The sequence below is a fragment of the Abrus precatorius genome, unplaced genomic scaffold, assembly GCF_003935025.1.
Source record: "Abrus precatorius isolate BTA unplaced genomic scaffold, Abrus_2018 Scaffold8, whole genome shotgun sequence".
Lineage (NCBI taxonomy): Eukaryota > Viridiplantae > Streptophyta > Magnoliopsida > Fabales > Fabaceae > Abrus > Abrus precatorius.
The window spans coordinates 35746118-35765353 of NW_020874428.1; the positions used below are offsets into that span (position 1 = coordinate 35746118).

The window sequence follows — 19236 nt, forward strand, 5'->3', positions numbered from 1 at the left end:
GGGTTTAACGCAGTGGCGGTTTTGAAGCACTGGCCCGTTTTCAAATATACGACCCGTTATCGGCTTCTAATGATCCATCTAAGGCCCATTTAGACTCACGTACCCTCGTCAATTGTTCTTATAATTATTCTCCATTTTAATCATATTTTATCTAATATTTCAAATTTAAGAGGAATTTTAAAATTCTCTTGAAGTCTAATAGCATAGCATATTTATTTAACAATTTTATATTTTTTATATTTAAGAGTTTCACATAGATAAGTCTAAAAATATAAATAATTATTAATTATGAAAGATAATTATTTTATATATAATTTATAGTATTAATTATTGATAAAAACATATACATTTATATTCTTGAATAAAAAAAATTTCAAACCAAAATTTATTTAAATATATTTTTATCATATAAATTTTTTTCTGTGTTATGTTCTTAATTTTTAATTTATTATTACTTAATTTTTTATGTTTATTTAATAAACTAAAAACTTATTATCTTATATTTTTCTGGTTTAATCCGTAATAAAAAATTATGAACATTGTCATGCAAGTAAAATAGAACGTAATAAAAATATCACGGAACACACGCATTCGGATAAAGATTTAAATTATGATTTGTCACTTAGTACGAAAACAATTGCTTGCATTAACTTAATTCTCGTCGGTATAGATATAATGGAATGCAACCATGCATAAATATGTTTTATATGATGATTATGATTTTTTCAATATTTAAAAAAATTAAAGATATTTATATATTATTTAATAACCACCATTGTTTACTTTATATATTTAATATAAACTAATGATAATAATTATTTCATATATAATTTGCAAGTACCATAAAATTATCTTAAAATAAATGTTATTAATCTGTCACTGCAAGTTTTCATATATATATTTTTTCATTCCCTCGTTTAGAAAATGTGGAAGATACCTTTTCTTAAATCTTACAGATTTCGAAATAAAACAAGTAGAGAAATTAAATATATTATATTAATGTTATTCTTTAATCGAATAAAATCAACAGGCAACTATTTAGGAAAACAATATGTTATTTCAAATGTTATTAATTGTCAATAGAAAAGTTAATTTGTAATAATTACTTTTTTATTCCCCTTTAATTGTGTTTTGATACATTACTACTGGGACAGTTTGTTTTTAAATCAAGTCTTAGTTGCAGATTGGTCCTTTAGTTTTACTTATGTGATTATGTCAGTTTTTCTATTTTTAAAATCATACAAGTTTAGTATTTCTGTTAAGTCCATTCTATTTAAAATTCCCAAATTATTTTAAATTATATTTATGTAAAGAATTTATGATAACATTATTACATACAATAATTTTATATATTTAAAAGTTTTTTTTAGATAATTGTTGGAAAAAAATGGAAAATTAAAGTTTGAAGATGAAAATTTTATATAGTTTTTATTTTGATCAAATTGCAATGATTAGACTGTTGTGTTCAGTGAAAAATAAGTTTTTAAATATTTTAACTGATTATAATTTAATCACAGATATCTCAAACTAAAAGAACTAAAAATGTAAATAAGTCTAAACCAAAAGAGTGCTATATAATACAGAAAAACGCGAAATAAAAATTTGACAAAACAGGTGCCGTTATTTAATGAGTTAGATAAATAATAATTAAGTTATAAAAAAAAAAGAGAGATCCATTGAATTTTGCAAAATCTATGAATTATTTTTTGTTAAAAATATTTTAAAAAATCGCACTAACCTTCAATTCTGATCTAAATTTTATTTGGAAAATTTATTAATAATTATAAAAATATAAAATATTTTTTAACTTATTTTAATAAATTTATTAGTATGCTTTGTCGTTTTAAAGTTTAATCAAATTCATTTTAATATTAAATTTAAGATATAAACTGTTATTTTGAAATTAACTGATTAAATAAACACTTACATAATTAGTTATCCAAACGTATTTATAATACTCTCGTAGGCAAGTTATTTTTACAAAAATAAATGACTTTATTTAAATACTTAATAATAAACAATTTTTTTTTTTGGTGAAATAATAATAAAAATGTTTAGAGTTTAAGGTAAGTTAAAATAATAAAAAATAATAATTATGTTAAATTCTCAAATATAATATTTAAGTTACTACTAAACTAATAAAAGATATGAACGTGTTTAAATTTGTTTCAAAAATAATTATTTTCAATTATTTTACTTGTAGTAAATATATTTTAAATAAACAAAACAAAACATGGGTATTTACGGTTTAGTTTTCAATTTGAATTAAAATAAATTAATATTATAATAGCTATATTATTTCGTTTAGATCAATTTGTAATTGTCTTAATATACAATTTTTTTTTATCATTATATATATTTTTATTTTAAATTCAGATTTAAAAATAGTCCAACAAAAGAAGTTAGTTGAAAGAAATGTAAGAAAATATATAATAAAAAATTATAAAATTATCTATAAAAAGAGAAAATTGAACCAATGCGTGTTTGTTGAAAAAATATTAAAAAAAAAAAACACGAACAAGCACACAATTAAAAAGGAAAAAGTATAAAATTTGAGATTTTAATTATAAAAAAATTAAAAAAACATATTCTTATTTGAGAAAATTAAAAATATAGAGTAAATTGAAGTATTATACCTTATATTTGTGCAATATATGATAAACTTTTAAAAAATACATACAAATGTTATAAAAATATAAACATGTGGTGCAATTCTAATAATAAAAACTGAAAATAAACTAAGTGACAAAATAAGATGAAAATAATTTTTCAATTGTTTTAGTGATTTAAAAAATAGCTTAATTCGATTTTGAACACTTTTATAAATATATGCAACAAATATTTTTTAAATTTTTAATTGACTGTCTGTGTATTGTTTTGACTTTTAGGTGGTAATAATATTACTTTTTTTGATAAATACAGGAAAAAAATGAATAAAAACAATGTATCTAAATATGTAAGAATAATCTAAGAAGCAATTTTGTTTCTCGCCAACAAACTCCCAAAATTGGGAGAGAAGTCGGAGGAGAGAGTGGTTGCATGTATTGGAAGATTTTTCTTGTTTTTTATTTATTTTTAAATATTAATACATTATTAAAATATTTTATTAAGAAAAAATGTATAATATAATTTTTTTATATTAATTTCAAAAATTATAATAAAAAATATTATTATTATTTATTTAAACTTATTTTTTATTTTATTTTTTTATATTTTGTCATTTAAAAGAAATCTAATATATTTTTGACAAATTTTAAATAATATTTAAAATTATTATTTTTTAAATATTTATTACGGCACGCTTAAAACTGAAATAATATTTTTATTCTCTCTAAATTTAAGGGTGTAATTTTTTTAATATCTTAAAAATTAAAAAATATTTATATTTTTTAAATAAATCACTAATTTTATGTACTAGAGCATAAAATGCTTTTTATTTTAAAAGAATTTATATTTTTAAATATAAATATTAATTAATATATTAATTTAAATTTAATATATATATTTTAGTTTTTTAAATATATCTTAAAAAATAAACATTAATTTATTTTTTATTTAATTAATTTTTAAAATAAAATAAATAAAATAAATTTTTTATTTAGACTAAACATATCTTTCATTGAAATTAATCATGTTTAAGATAAAGTTTTTATAAAATAAATTTTATTTTAAGTATTTAATATAATTTTATTTATGTACATTCAAATTTAAAATTATTATTTATGCGTGGGTAATAAATAAAATTTGTTTATTTTCTCTGTTATATTAAAAAATAAATTGAAAAACCAGTGAAGAAAAAACCCTGCTTGTGGACCCAAAAAACGTGAAACAACGTGTCCGAGGGGGACCCACCTCTAAACCCAGGCAGCAGATTCAGCGTTTTTGGGGCCTTATATTGGTGTCTGTGCTTTCTCTTCTCGCACTGACCATTTACATTTCCGAAAATGAAAAAAGAAAAATAAAATATACAGTGTTGTTCCCTTTGTGCCCTAACCCACGACGCACTTCGCTGGTTTTGCACAGTGCGTCGTTGCTGATCCAAACCCGTAAGAAACTCTCTCTCTCTCTGTGTGCTCTCATTCCCATCGTTTTCTTTTACTTTCTCGTTTCTGTCCCTTTTCAAAGCCTTCTAAGTTACAGTTACCCCTCTCAGATCTCATTATCAACCCTATTCTTTTCACTAACCCCTCTTCTTCTCTCTCCTTCATTTACCAATTCGTTACAACCGCAAAAGGTACTTCATTCTTTCCCCTCTTTTTTATTTTCTGTGGTTCTTTCTTTTCCCTATTTGAATTAGAAAAAATAAAACACGTTCCTTATTTGTGTTTACGGAGTTAGGACATTGTCTTTGTTGTTGTGTAAATTCTGGTCACGCTGTCTGAGGAAATGTGCTAACTGCTAGGTTTTTGAGTCCACTGATGGGTACTGGAGCACTCGAAACGAATCGTTTAACGAATGGGGAAGCTGAGAACAGTCTTCACAAGCAAGCTGATCGGGCTTCTCCGCGCGAGGACTTGCTTTCTGATGGCAATGATGCAGTTTCAGACCCTGAGGAGCTATCGGAATCACACACTCTTCAGCTTGAAGCCAAGCCGCACCCTGATGCTGTATGTGTTTACTGGACCCTTTTTGACCTTTGTCAAATTCTTGCTTCTGTGTATCCTGTGTGGCTTCTAAAACGTGTTGTGTTTCGTGTGTGACTGTTGTGTTGTTTAGCCTGCGAAGAGGGCCAGGTTGCCGAAGGAATTGACGTTTCAGGACATGTATCAAAACCATGGAATGTTTGATGATGACGACGACGATGATGACAGTGACTGGGAGCCGTTTCAGATTCCCAAGTGTGTGGAAGTTGTCAAGTGGTTCTGCAAAAATTGTACCATGGTTAATGTAGACGAAGTTGACTGCTGCGAAGTATGTTTGTTATTTACCTTTCCGTTGTGTGCTAAGTGCTAACTGCTATCTTTCTTTAATTATGAGTTTTTACGGGGAGGTAATCTTAGTCTTTTATGGATAGTTAGAAATTGTGATATATGGGTCGGTATATGGTGATAAACTATTCATCCTATCACTGATATGACTCCCATTCTTTATTTTTTTTAGTGATTTAGTGCTATCCTCTATGCGCAGATATGCGGGGAGCATAAAGACTCTAAAATTCTCAATTATGGGTTTTTTGCATCTCCATTTGCCCAAGACGAGGATCTGACTGAGATCCAGGCAAATAATGTAAAAGGATTGAAAGGTATACTTGCATGTTTGGCTAATAATTCTATTATGGTTACTATTGAATCAGTATGGTTTTCTATAGTCTGTCTTGGTATGGTTACTATGGTATAATACACAAGATTGGTTTTGGGAAAGAATCTTGTCAAACTGTTGTTTCCAAGTTTGACAAATGGTTGCCTTTATGGTTGGTAATTATAAACTGTCACAGCCAAGGGTGTTTTATTATTATGATTAAAACTTCATCTACTGTCATTAAAATTTATCATCATTTTGTCTTTTTACTCGGAGTGGAGTGTGCTAATGTTGGATGGGAGCATAGGGTTAACACTTGAGAAATAAGGGGAGAAAAGAATGAACAAGGTTTATCTGTACACAACTGTTAAGAGGGTGGAGCTTGGTGTAATTTTCTCTTTAACTTGTGCGAAAGTTTGTACAAAGGGGGTGCCTATGTCAGAAAGGAATTTATACAGGCTGGGTAAGGGTGATCAGTGTGGTGTTTGAAACTAGAGGTGTTTTTTCCTATAAATTTCCAAATACCAGACAAGGTCTGTATAATTTACACATATTTTTCCAAGTCTTTTGCAAATCCTTATATTCTGATTCTTACTGTAGATATTATCATTCTTATATGTTTATGTGTTTTCTTGCTCTAATGTGATACAAAACCCCAAATTTATTTCAGTTTTATCCTTATCTTTGTAGATGTTGGCTCACAGGAATCAGTGGCAGATAGTTCTACTGCAATTGGTTTTGACGAGAGAATGTTGTTACATGCAGAAGTATAGTCCTGTTTGTCCTTGTAATTTCTTTTTTCTCACCCCATTTTGAAATTAATAATATATCAAACCAGATCTTTTTCTTTACGATGATAAAACTCCATATTTGAAGTGTTTTGGTTGCCGCTAATTTCTTTCTTTTCTTTGATTATGTGCAGTATTATCTGTGCTTTTCTTAAACACTCTCAACTCTTTTCTGATGTAGTTAATAACTTTAAGCTTTTACATGTTTCAAGATTATACTATTGCCATAAAATGTGACCATTCTGATTTGTTTCCAAAACTAATTCTATTTCCTATTCAATTGTTGTGATATCTCATTGTTAGTTAGTATGTATCTTGGAACCTTTTAGAAAGCATTGATACCATATCAGGATTTACACTATCATTGTGTTGTATATATTGATGTTTATTTTGATATTAAGTTAAACAAATAGGTGTCTTAGGCATGTATCAAAATCAGTTTTTTACACCAGTGAATAACTTATTATAGGATAGTGTTTTACCAAATCAACTTTTGAATTGAAACTGAAAAGGGAACCTTGGCCCAACAGTTGATGTTTGTTGCCATGACATGTGAAGGCAACATATTTGAGTCATGGAATTCTCTTGCCTATGCATGATAAAAAGTCATAGCTCCCAAGTAAAAGATTCCCCAAAACACTGCTCTTTCTTAAGGTAATATGATTTTCTTTTTAAAGTTTCACTGTAGTGCTGCTATAGCGGTGCTACAGTCACTCCCTATTCATATTTTGTAGCAACCTGTGGCCACTCTGCTCTGTAACGCTGCTATAGCCTGCTATTAATAACTATGTTTGAATGCGTCTTTTTGCTGGGAATTGCGTGGCTGTTAATTTATTGTTATCTTTTCTGGTGGTGTATGTGTTAGAGTAGGTTGAAAAGAAATTGCACCCACACCCTGAAAGGCCAGATCGTCTTCGAGCCATTGCTGCTAGTCTTGCTAGAGCTGGTATCCATCAGTTGCAAATATTTGTTACCACTGATTTCCTTTCAATTTATGTTTGATAGTATTGTTATTCATGCAGGAATATTTCCTGGAAGATGCTATTCAATTCCTGCTAGAGAAATCACACTTGAAGAACTTTTTATGGTAATTAATTTTCACTATATCTTGGATGAACATGTGGTATGGAGTATGGACATTACACATTTCCAATGCCTATGGTATTGCTTTATTAATGAAGAATATGTGAGATACATAGGGCCATGAAGGTGCAAACAAATGCAGTTCAATTACTGGACATACTTGTTAATGATGTATTCTGGGTATTGTTGTGGGAGGGTGTATTAATGTCAAAACTGACTTTTGTATTCAAGTATGATATACATTGTCAATGGACATTTCTCGGACGGATCAAAACCTGCCCCATTTTTTATGACATAAATAATCACTTTTTCGAGTATTAGTACTCCATCAGTTCCAGTTTGCAAATAGCTTCAGAATAAATTGTTGTTGGTTGTCTTTTTAGATTGTGCTGATATTTGATTTCTGCCCCCTTACCCTCTCCCTTTATCTAATTGTAAATCTATTGACTCTGGGATCCTTAACCCTATTTAATCCTTTAAAATATTGGAATTGAAGGTTCATTCTTCTGAGCATATTGAATCTGTGGAAATTACAAGCGAATCAATGTCTAGGTATGTTAATCTCTCTCTCTATCAAATACATATTTTGTTTTTTCATCCATTTTCCTCTTGTAATTGATATTCTTTAATGGTTTTGTTGATATCATCTCTTAGGGTTGATGTTAAGAAAATAAAGTGGAAAGGTTTTATTGGGGAAAAAAATTATACAAAAATTAATCATTTCCTTTCTTTTTCCAAGAACTGTATTTTTTAATACATCTTGTGCCGTGCTTGGTCCTCTTTGCTGATTTTTATGCCTAAGCAGAAATTTCCAGTCAATAGGTGTATTCTCTTATCATATACCATTTCCTGGATCCTAATCCTGTAATTGGATAGTAAATATTTTATTGGATTTCATATAATGCTTTAGTGTTAAGATGCTTAATGCTTTTTGCATTTTGTTGATAGGATATTTTCATTATGATTAATATCCCTAATCTCTGTCATTGCAGTTATTTCACTGCAGACACATATGCCAATGAGCATTCAGCATGTGCTGCTAGGTTGGCAGCTGGGTTATGTGCTGATCTGGCATCAGCAATTGTTTCTGGGCATGCCAAAAATGGATTTGCTTTGGTATGAATTGTCAAGTTGCCTATGATAATTGCTACATAACTAGCAATTTCAGTTTTGCTATCTACTAAGTTGCTTTTTGTTGCTCTTTAAATCAGGTTAGACCTCCTGGTCATCATGCTGGTATTAGACATGCGATGGGATTCTGCCTTCACAATAATGCTGCAGTGGCAGCATTGGCAGCTCAGGCTGCTGGGGCTAGGAAGGTTCTAATTTTAGATTGGGTAATGTCTTTACTCATAATATGTTTTAGAGAAATTATAGTATTTTTCATTAAAGGCAGTGTTGAATGGGGCAATTGCTATGTTATTCAAGTATTCTATGCGTTGATTGAGCTTCATGGTTGTTACAGGATGTCCATCATGGAAATGGGACACAGGAAATATTTGAGCAAAACAAATCGGTGAGTTGTTTTTAATTATATTTTGTTTGTTTTCATGCTCTCCTTGGTGTTTATATAAAATTTTAGCAATGTGCTCATCTTTCCCTGTTTTGTATGTTTTCCACATTAGTTTTTTTCTTTTAAAGTTTTACGGTGGCTTTATGAGCTATGCTACTAACTTTTTTCATGATTTTTCTGGTGCTAATGAGTTTCTTTTTTTTTTCCTTTTTGGTAGGTCTTGTATATATCATTGCATAGACATGAGGGAGGAAACTTTTATCCTGGTACAGGAGCTGCTGATGAGGTACTTGACTGCAGACAAATTTTCAAATTAAACTGCTGCTGCTGGCCAACTCAGCCAGGTGCTTTTTGGTCTGGTGTTAGTGGAAATATTATTTTTTATGGGGTAAAGAATTAAAAAAAGAAAAAACTAGAAGGGTTGAAGAAAAGATTTGCATCGAGTAATGTAACTTGGGTAATCTTTATGGCAAGTGGAATTGGGACTTTGAGTAAGTTCTACTTTTCTCCTGCAGATACAATTAGGTTTTGTGGATGGGAATTTGGTTTTATAGCGTTCAGCATGTTGTTCCCCTGTAATATTTTTGGGGGGAGGGGCAGGTTGATTGCTCATGAAATGCTTTAAAGCTTCATATGTTTTGTCCTGATGTCTTGTTTTCTCACTGAAACTTAGCAGTCTTTTGACTGTTGTATTTCTTGAATTATTGGACGAATGCTGGTTAATGTATTTGATTTCTGAGAGGTGGTCACAGGTTAATTTTGATCTTTTCAGGTTGGTAGTATGGGTGCAGAAGGATACTGTGTGAATATTCCATGGAGCCGAGGAGGAGTTGGTGACAATGACTACAATTTTGCATTTCAGCATGTTGTCCTTCCTATAGGTTAGCTTATGTTGTGGCCTATTGAAACTTAGCTAATTTGGTTCGTGGAAGATGGATTGATGAATAACTTCAGAACTTTCTTTTAGTAAGAAAAGAAACAAATGATGAAATAAATCGACTTTTAGTTTACCTTTTTTTATTACCTCAGTAAAGGTAATAATTAATGTACTGGAACCAATTTGCTACGCAATATATCAACATTTGGATTATTTGTCTAAAGGTGGTTATATGCTTTTTTGTTGTTTGATCTAATTTCCTGATGCACTGCCTGGAAAGATTTGTTTGGAAACTGGCAAGAATTCTAAAATTAATAGTGAGTGAAATAAATTTGTATAGAATGCCTTGGAATATTTGTTATAGTATGTTCTTCACATGACAGTCTATTCTCATCACCCCCTTGGGGTAGTATCTTCTAAAATATACATAATCTTGGCTTAAAATATTAATAATGAATGACTTGCCTTTTCAGCTTCTGAGTTTGCTCCAGATTTTACCATAATATCAGCTGGATTTGATGCTGCAAGAGGTGATCCCCTAGGATGTTGCGATGTAAGAATTTTATAATTCAGTCTTTATCATTTGTTAGTTTTTCAATTTTATGAATCACTTTATTGGACTAAAATCATTTGCAGGAATGTGCAATAAGTTACATAAAATCACCATATAAAGAACCTAATCTATCATGCTGTTTGATTTTCCTTTTTTAACAATATTCTGCATTATTTTTTACTGAGGGTTAAAAACATTCAATGTACTTCAATTAAAACAACCAAATTTGACAATAATAAATCAGCATTTTATGAGGTGTAAATTGAAACTTTCATCAATGATGCAGGTTACTCCCTCTGGCTATGCACAGATGACCCGCATGTTGAATGCTCTTTCTGGTGGAAAATTGCTTGTTATTCTTGAGGGGGGGTTTGTAGCTAATGCCTTTCATACTTCTTTATTCTATTGTGCTCTGTATTTTGCTTCAGGTCAATTTAAATACATTTTATTGCAGCTATAATCTTCGCTCTATATCATCTTCAGCAACTGCTGTTATCAAGGTGAATTGTTTTGCCCTACATTTTCTATGGTGATATCCCTGCCTGGGGTGTGCCTCCTCTTTCATTTCTTTTATTTTTCCCCCTTAAGGATAAAGGGTACATTTTATCTAATCATTTTAAATTTCTAATGTTTGCAATCTATTGCATGATTGTGACCTGTGAGAATGATATATCAGATCTTATTTCTCTTTAACATATTTTGGTTTCTGACTAGGGGGTTCTATTGGAACAGGTACTGCTGGGTGAAAATCCTGAATGTGATCCGGAGAATAGTTTTCCTTCCAGAGCTGGACTGCAAACTGTTCTGGAAGTCCTTAAAATTCAGATGAACTTTTGGCCTTCCTTGGGACCGATGTTTATGAATTTGCAGTCACAATGGAAAATGTACTGTTTAAGAAAAAAAAGTGAGGAATTGTCTTTGATTTGTATTTATTGAGTTTCACAGCCTTATTTCATTTTAATATAGTTTTGTTTTGATATATTTGGTCTAGTAGGGGAGAAAGGGTTGGATTACCTGTGGGGAGGGGGAAGTTTGCTGTCTCATTTCCTGTTCTACTAAAATACTGTGCACCACACTGGAAATAGAGATTAGAATCTAGTTAGAGAAGCTTCAATGGTAGATATCTGATTGTTGTTGTTATTCTGTAGGGAAACAGATTAAGAAGAGACGCCGACTTCTGGTGCCAATGTGGTGGCGGTGGGGACGAAAAAGTTTCTTATTCCATTTCCTGAACGACCATCTTAGTGTAAAATCAAAGTGATTTTGTTGAGCTGATAAATTTTGCAATACAGTGAATACCTAGTAATTGTCAGCATGTTGTATATTCCATCTTGATTCAGGACAGTGTGATTTTTGTTTGACCGTGCAAATTATAGATTTGTGCGGAATGGTGAGACAGAAATCGGTGACGGGGGTGGAGTTGGGGGGATTGCGGGTGTAAAACTAAAAGGGATGAAAATTTCCCATTTCCTTGTTTGAATATTTATAAATTTATCAGATAGGAAAATGATGTTAAAGAACTACTCGAATTAAAATGGCACAAACTTAAAAAGAGGTATGTGGTGTCTTGTCATCTGTTATTTTTATCGTTTACTTTGTTCCTATGGTCAAATCATTTGCTTTGTTCTAAATAAATAAATAAATAAATAATTCTAAACAGGTTTGTATGATATCCAATATTTCGGTATACTCTTGTACTTTGTTTTTGTGGCATTAACCGAAGTGTGAATTGAAAACAATATCTATTTCAATTCTGGTGAGTGCTATTCAGTTTCGTGTTTTTTTTTATATTGTTATTAATTTATGGTTTATGTTACTCAAATACATGCATCACAACAAAGATCATGCAGTCGTTGATAGTCTTGACCGTCCTGTTTTTTAAGGCATTGCTTTTAAATTTAATACCTAGACACTTTTCCATTATTGAATTTAGTTTTTCTTTTTAGGGTCCATGACTTGAGTAAAAATGTTTGCATGTCGATAGCAAGCTATATATTTTTAGGCAGTGAAATTGTAAAAGGAGGGCATAGTTACCCTAATTCTGGATCGGTAGGTCTCAGATTCATTGAGAACTTCGGATTTGCTGTTGACACAGCATGCTTTAATTACTAGTTTTTCATTCTTTGGCACTTAAGCAGCGAGTGACCAAGCGGTATGGATGCTTGATTGTGCCTGTTAGGTGGACATCCCAAGTTTTCAATCCAGGTTTACTTTTTGTATCCTTCTTATTTAATTCTACAACACTTTTTTTTATCTTCTGGAAATAAAATTCAGAAAGTGTTAATTACTTTTGAAAATTAATTTGTTATTGCATTTAATTGCCACATAGTGCAATTTACAAGATGTAGGGGACTGGTCCATCTTGCTCCTTAACAACTAATAGAACCATAATGTCTTGTAAGTATAGGTGAAAACATAACTGTTTCAGTTTAAATATAAGGCTTGAACACCAAATTTTCGATTTGAATTAGTCTAGAGCTTCTTTGATATTACTCATTCGTTTTTCTCTTTAGTTAAATTTGAGTTAGCATGGTTGCGTCAATTGTAAAACAACGATTTTAGTTAGGTTTGAAGAGTTATTTTTGTGATTCAAGTTAAAGTAACTCATTTTTTAACTTGGTGTGGTTTGCCATCTCCAATCTGAAGTGGGAATTTGCACTGCATCATGGGGAAGTTAATACAGCATCATCCGCTAAATGTCCATTAGATGAACTGAACTTTATTGACCTATATATGTGGATCTTGTCCGAAATAATTTGGAGGTTCCAGGATTCCTTGTCTGAGATGCAATGAGTGAGAAGATGGAGATGGAATAGAAGTAATGGCAAATGAAGACATGGATATAGCAGTAGACATAAAGCTATCAATCCTCCTTCTCCCCTCTCTAAATCTCACATTTTAAACTTGATCTAGCATAAATTCGAGTGCTTTAGAATGAAGGTCATGGCCATTATTATTTATTTTAAGTGAATCTTTACACATTAATTAAATGTGTTTCTATTGCTTTTTGTAGGAAATTATGGACTTGTTGTGGAGATTTGATATTACCATAATTATGGAGAAGAGTATCCAAAACTTTTTGCGCAATTTTGACAGTAACTTTTGCTGGTACTTCAGACCGAGTTAATTTTTGTTTTTGTAGAAAATTTTCTTTAGCTTCTTTATGAAGACTGACAAAATTAACTCAATATGAAGTCTTGTAAATATTATGACCAAAATAGTATAGAAAGGTTTGGAGGTATATTATAGTTTTGGCAAATTGATTTATTTGGTATAACACAAAAAACACATTTAATTTAGTTGGAATGCACATAAAATAAGTAATAAATTCCCCGGTCTTTATTGAAAGGAGTAAATCAAATTGTACACATATGCCTTCTTCAAAACTATGCAAATCCAATTACGCAAATATTATGATCAAAAGCTAGAATTGGTCATCTATCATACGTGAATCATCAAAAAATAGAAAAATGTATTATTAAATCAAAGAAAAAAATAAATGAAGGGTTAACGAGTGAGCTCCAACAATTGTTAGCAGTAAAAGAGAAAAAAGTGCAATAATAAAAAACAAGGGTAAGTTAAAGTTTTTTGTTTTTTTGTTGTAATTCTAATCCTTTTGTTGCCAACACCATTCAGATTCTCACAAAACTTTTGAAAATCAGGGAAACACTTGTGAAGATACACCAAAATACAGCAGAAAAAGAAGTATTACGTCCTAATGAAACGTCAAAATGAACCTCTTCTTTAGATAAAGAAAAAAATTCTATAAATTTGTGACATAAAAAATAAATATTAATTTATACGGCTTTGACCACCTCTAAGATATTACTTGCAATGTTCTTTTTGTCTATTGGGACTCCACATATGTAATGTGGTAATGTAACCCAACCAGCTTACAGGATTGACAAGCATTAACTTCCCTCGTATCTCGCATTGATAGTTGAAGTAATCATAAGTAAGATGATAAAAATGGATTTGGATTCTCAAAATATTGTCCACCTCTGTCACATTGTTGCCATGAAAATTTCTTTGCCAATTATTTTGACATATTGAGTTTTCAAAGGGAACATACCCTAAAATAATTGAATAGACAGATAAAATGAACATGGCACAGGGAGCATATCTCCACAATTAATACAGGCAACTCATTTCCTTGCGTTTCTACCAGTCCCATCTTCAAGGTCTCTATAAACTTCTATCGTTTTTCTCCTTTCTCTTTAAGTAAAAGTCATTCCAAAGACTTGTGATTAAGAGAATGTCCAAGAATATGTATATAAAGCGACAAAAACCTGTTAATTAGCATCTCTAGTACCCTGTGAAAGCACTTACGGAAAAAGAGGCATGACAAACTTAATAATAAAGAGAATTTCATTCATTACCTTCAATTCCGGTATTTAAATTCATATCTATCTTCATATACACCACGAGGCAATTCTTAACATTACATCCACAACCTAACAAGGAAAGGGGCAAGCAAAATCAACTAAAATATACTCTACACTATTACTACATATAAACCAAGCACCATTGGATTCGACAATTTCTTAGCGTAAACTAGAGTAGAATTTAACACAACCGATTTATGACTTTCCACATAAAAGGACTTTAATCCATACTAAAAAAAAAACCTAACTACAAATTGAAAAAAAGGGGGTTGTTATTGGTGCATTGTTGGAGGAGCCATTGGATAAGCAAGAGGGACAACATAAGGTGGATGAGGATGGGCATGAGGATGGGCATGAGGATGGGGGTGGGGTCCAGGAGGAAGCATGACAGGAGTTCCAACTGCTGATGCCATATGCCCTGGTGGAGCTGCCACAGGATGGCCAACTGGTGTTCCATACATGCCTAAACCAGCAGGTATATGAGGCTGAACTCTATGCTTCATTGATTGTCCTACAGCCATTGTACTTGAAGATATTGTGCTTGTATGTTGGCCTGTAATTGGTGCTTGATTACTTACCACATCTCCATTGTTGACACTAGTAATATCATGGATACTAGACCTCCTTCTGTCTCTATTCATAGAATTCAACCTTATGAAGTACTTCTGTGCATGGCTTGCCACTTGAGTGGGAGTCCTAGAAATCACAAAGTTCCTTGAAATGCTTCTCCAATCTCCTTTTCCAAACTTGTCTAGACCAAGTAAAAATAGCCTGAAAAGTAGCAAAAAGAAAAACTTGTTAATTACCCTTACTTGGAATCCCATATAAAATATAGTACGCCTAACTCATATGGCTAATGGAATTATATATGCATATAAATAGATGTATATGTGGAACTTTTACAGTAAGAGGAGTTACTTACTGTGAGAGTAAGTTATAGTAAATGTAAATGGAAAGTACCTGTGCTCCTCCTCAGTCCATGGAATTCCTTTTCTCCTTTCTTGTTCTGATGACCTTGACAAGCCTCCTTTACCAGTATGAGTGGTGGAGTCATGTCCTAACCCGGAAAAACCACTTCCATAATTACAATTTGATCTCTTATCTGAAGTTGAAGCCTTTGAAGAGCCATGAAAATCCTTATTTGAAGATGTGGTTTCTTCAGTAGCATAATTTGGGAATGATATGTGACCAGCCTCTATTGCACTTACATCCTCTACTAGTACCTGGTAATGTTGCTTCACTTCTTCTATGCTTTTGCTGGGAACAGCTGAAGCAATCTTCTCCCATTGGTCTTTTGAGGCTTCCTCAATCCAATGCAAAGCGATGGCATTCTCAAATGCTTTTTCTTCTTCATAGCTCCAAATGGTTCCACTAGATGACATGGTGACTCTTGGTTGGATTTGCAATTATGGTTCAAGTTTGGAGAATGAGAATGGTGAAATTGGGATATGGGTGTGTAAGTCATTTTTTTGTTGTGTGAATTTTGTCTCTATTGGACAAAGTAGCAGAAAGGGTGCGCAGGATAAGGAGAAGAATCACAATGTGTGTAGGATAAGAAGTAAAGGGGTATCAAACAATCAATTTCGAGAGGACCACACTCTGTAATTGAAGGGATGTGTGATTTGTCATGTTCATTCATATCATTTTTTTTCCTGTTTGCATATTTCTTTAGAAGAACTTTCTCTCTCACAGTTACACTGACCATATTGTTAGTATTTTCTTTCTTAACCGTGGAGACAAACATATTGGTTATCATAGTGCGTAAACGAGTTACCCTTAAAAATCTTACATCCTTTTTATGCTTTTGCTTGTTTAGGGGGGAAAAAGTCAAAAAAACCATCTAATAAGTGTGTGTTAGAATGTAATATTTTAATTATTTGAAAACAAAATAGCTTTGAAAAGGGTGTAAAATTTTCAAACTACCAACATAATTTCTGAATGAGTATATAGTAGGCCCAATAGAATTTTCTTTTCATACAACCAAAATCAAATGGAATCTCGACCATACCAATGAATAGACCAGTGGTGATGAAGACAAAACCATTAAGGTATGGGTTCTTTTTCCCTTCTTATTCAATGATTTATGTATAACCTGTGATTCTCCAACACAGCTAAAATTTTCTTGTCACTTTTTCCTGCTTAAATACCTCCTTGAATTAAATTAACAGTGACTGTATTAGTTTATCTGACACTGCTGAAAATAGTAAAGCAGTTGGAGACAGGAATACAAGTTTAAAGTTTTAACCTATAATCAGCCAATAAGAGTGTTAAAGAACTCATATGTATCTTAGATTATCATCAAGTTAAGAATTAGAAATTCTGGTTAAATTTACAAAAACAACTCATGACATTCTTATGAGTTCTTTTAAAGGTATTTTAATAGATTTATTGAATTAAACACACAATATAAACTCATATAATAATTTTTCATTAAATTAACATTTAATGAACTCATCCAATTAACATATTTACTTAAATTCTATTCAGAGATGAAAATTAAGTCAGATATTATGCTGCCCTAAACAAACTTCAAAAAATACATGACACATTCACATGCCCCTACTCACGATAGGATTATAGTATTTGTCTTATTAAAAAAGAAAGAAAACTAGAGACGTGGCTAATTCTCCACGTCTGCTATGCGATAATATGAACCACATTTCCAAGTTTCCCTTTTCGCAAAGAGGAACCTATTCATTTACATTATGAAAACTAGGAAGAATACTATCCACATCCACACACTAATGTTATTGTAAAGTGAAGGCAATGTTCACATCAAAAAATAGTATGTTCAACGCCAAGTTGTAGCTAGGGATAATACAATATAACATCAAGTTGCACCATAACAACGAAAACTTCTATAAGACTACTCTCTCTACCTTAGTTTTGGGACAAAGGGGAATGGATTCCATTGTAAAATTTCTAGATGACAAGGTCATTTATATTTATCTATCCAAAATCTTGTCTTTATTTTTCGTACAAATATTTTTATATCACTGAATTTATTTCTGAATTTACAATTTTATAGATTAACTTAACGAATTTACACATACAAAAAATCATAGCTTAATGTCATTGTTGAAATGATATCTTCAGATACGTCTAAAAGTAGTACAAATTTATCAGCAAACTATAGCAAAACATTTCCATGTGATTAAGACCTTGCGATGGCAACCATATAACTACTACTTCGCATTTACTAATGATATAAACTCTCTAATTGGGAAATCATAGAGCACAAAATTAGGACGGCCAAAGTATATCTAAGCCTAAAATAAATTTTGGGACGAAGCTTTTTAATTTTTTTGTACATTGTGAGTTTCAAAATTTTATATTATTAAACAATGATAATATATTGTGAATATAATTTTTATATTAATCATTATAAAAATATATTTTTGTGTATTAATATGACAATTTATAATCAGATAATAATATAAAAAAATAAAAGGTTACATCGATATAAGTCTAAAAATTCTTACATTCAATTTAAGCCTTTCATTTAACTTAAATTTAATAGGTTATAATTTATTATTTCATTGGCCGTTAGATTTAAGTTAAATGAAAGAATAAGATTAAGTGAAAGAATTTTTACTTACATTGGTGTAAGAAGATTCTTCTCCCAAAAAATATTATATTATAAGTACATATAAATTAAATTTTTTAATAAATTATTGATATTAATACAATATATCAAAGAAAAAAGTTATGATAGAATTAGAGGCCTTAAATATTTAAAAATTTAATATTATTTATTATATAATTATTATTAAAAAAAATCTGATCAATAGTTGTCAATTTTTTTCAGAAATTAAATAATTAAAAATTATGATATCAAATTCACTCAAACGTTAAAACATGATTTAACTTAACTTTAATGTTTGTACACGTACTCATTTGCCAGTTATTGTATGGAGATAACAACAAAAGTAGGTTCCACAGAGTTGCGTTTAGTTGCAGGGTATTTGAATTCTATTGCAGGTGATGACCCTAAAAGGGTAAAAGCATAAACTAAGTGCGATAAACTTCCCTAAAATATTTCATGTACCACTAAGCTTTTAGCTTTCTTTTTCAAGAACAAATAAATCTGTGTCCTAATCCATAGTCACGCCATATAATTACACCAGGATGTAGCAAATCGACCATTGAAGTGACAAGTAAATGCCATGGTTGACACATGTCGTTACCATAATGAAAAAAAATAATCTCTGTCATCTTTCACAGGGTTTCGAAGAGGTGTCTCAACCATTGAATGTTGGAAAAGAAAGCTTGTTTGGTGGTTTTCATTATATTGCGGACATATCTTTAAAAATAAAGTAATCATTTTAAAAATATTATGCAATCATTAAAAACAGAAAAAGTTTGCTCAAATTAATCAATGGATTATCCTTAATTTTATTTTACTAACAACCTTAACTAAAAGTGAAGTTTTTTATTAAAAATATTACTAATATATTTTTATGAATAATTTCTAATATATTTTTATGAATAATTTTTAGTATATTTTTATGAATAATTTTCAATACATTTTTAATGTATATTAAAAATTTATTATTAAATTTTTGAACTAGTGTCCTTAAAATACTAATTAAAATAACCCTTTTTATTAAATATGGCCAGTCTTTTCAGGGTAAATTAGCCTCAAACACAAGTCCTTTGCTTCATTTATAATTCACTACTTTGTATAGTAAAAGGTGTTTAACATACTGCGTTCCCTCACTTTTGCTGGTCTCAAAAACTATCTAGGAATGGTATTGTTAATCACACATCAATTCTGCATATTACACTTGCCACTGTAT

General features: G+C 30.6%; 2 protein-coding genes across 4 annotated transcripts; one reads left to right on the plus strand and one right to left on the minus strand.

The window, feature by feature from the left end:
* The first annotated feature begins 3921 nt into the window (after positions 1 to 3921).
* Positions 3922 to 11825, plus strand: LOC113845990 (histone deacetylase 15). Of its 3 annotated transcripts, XM_027473776.1 has the most exons (19): positions 3937 to 4046; positions 4154 to 4234; positions 4403 to 4607; positions 4717 to 4911; positions 5128 to 5242; positions 5929 to 6005; positions 6897 to 6972; positions 7049 to 7113; positions 7606 to 7661; positions 8102 to 8225; positions 8321 to 8446; positions 8575 to 8625; positions 8840 to 8908; positions 9395 to 9503; positions 9973 to 10052; positions 10339 to 10421; positions 10507 to 10552; positions 10785 to 10956; positions 11201 to 11824. In XM_027473776.1, exons 3-19 carry the CDS (start codon positions 4419 to 4421, stop codon positions 11311 to 11313), a joined length of 1746 nt encoding a protein of 581 aa, XP_027329577.1. In that variant the 5' UTR covers positions 3937 to 4046; positions 4154 to 4234; positions 4403 to 4418; the 3' UTR covers positions 11314 to 11824. The 3 variants fall into 3 exon arrangements, with proteins under 3 accessions (XP_027329576.1, XP_027329577.1, XP_027329578.1); XM_027473775.1 differs by having other exon boundaries at positions 3922 to 4234; XM_027473777.1 differs by having other exon boundaries at positions 3947 to 4234; positions 8321 to 8428; positions 11201 to 11825.
* A 2582-nt stretch (positions 11826 to 14407) lies between these two features.
* On the minus strand, positions 14408 to 15894 carry LOC113847047 (transcription factor MYBS1). Its single transcript, XM_027475891.1, has 2 exons — positions 15398 to 15894; positions 14408 to 15208 (listed from the first exon to the last, which is right to left on the minus strand). Exons 1-2 carry the CDS (start codon positions 15817 to 15819, stop codon positions 14710 to 14712), a joined length of 921 nt encoding a protein of 306 aa, XP_027331692.1. The 5' UTR covers positions 15820 to 15894; the 3' UTR covers positions 14408 to 14709.
* Between the last annotated feature and the right edge of the window lie 3342 nt (positions 15895 to 19236).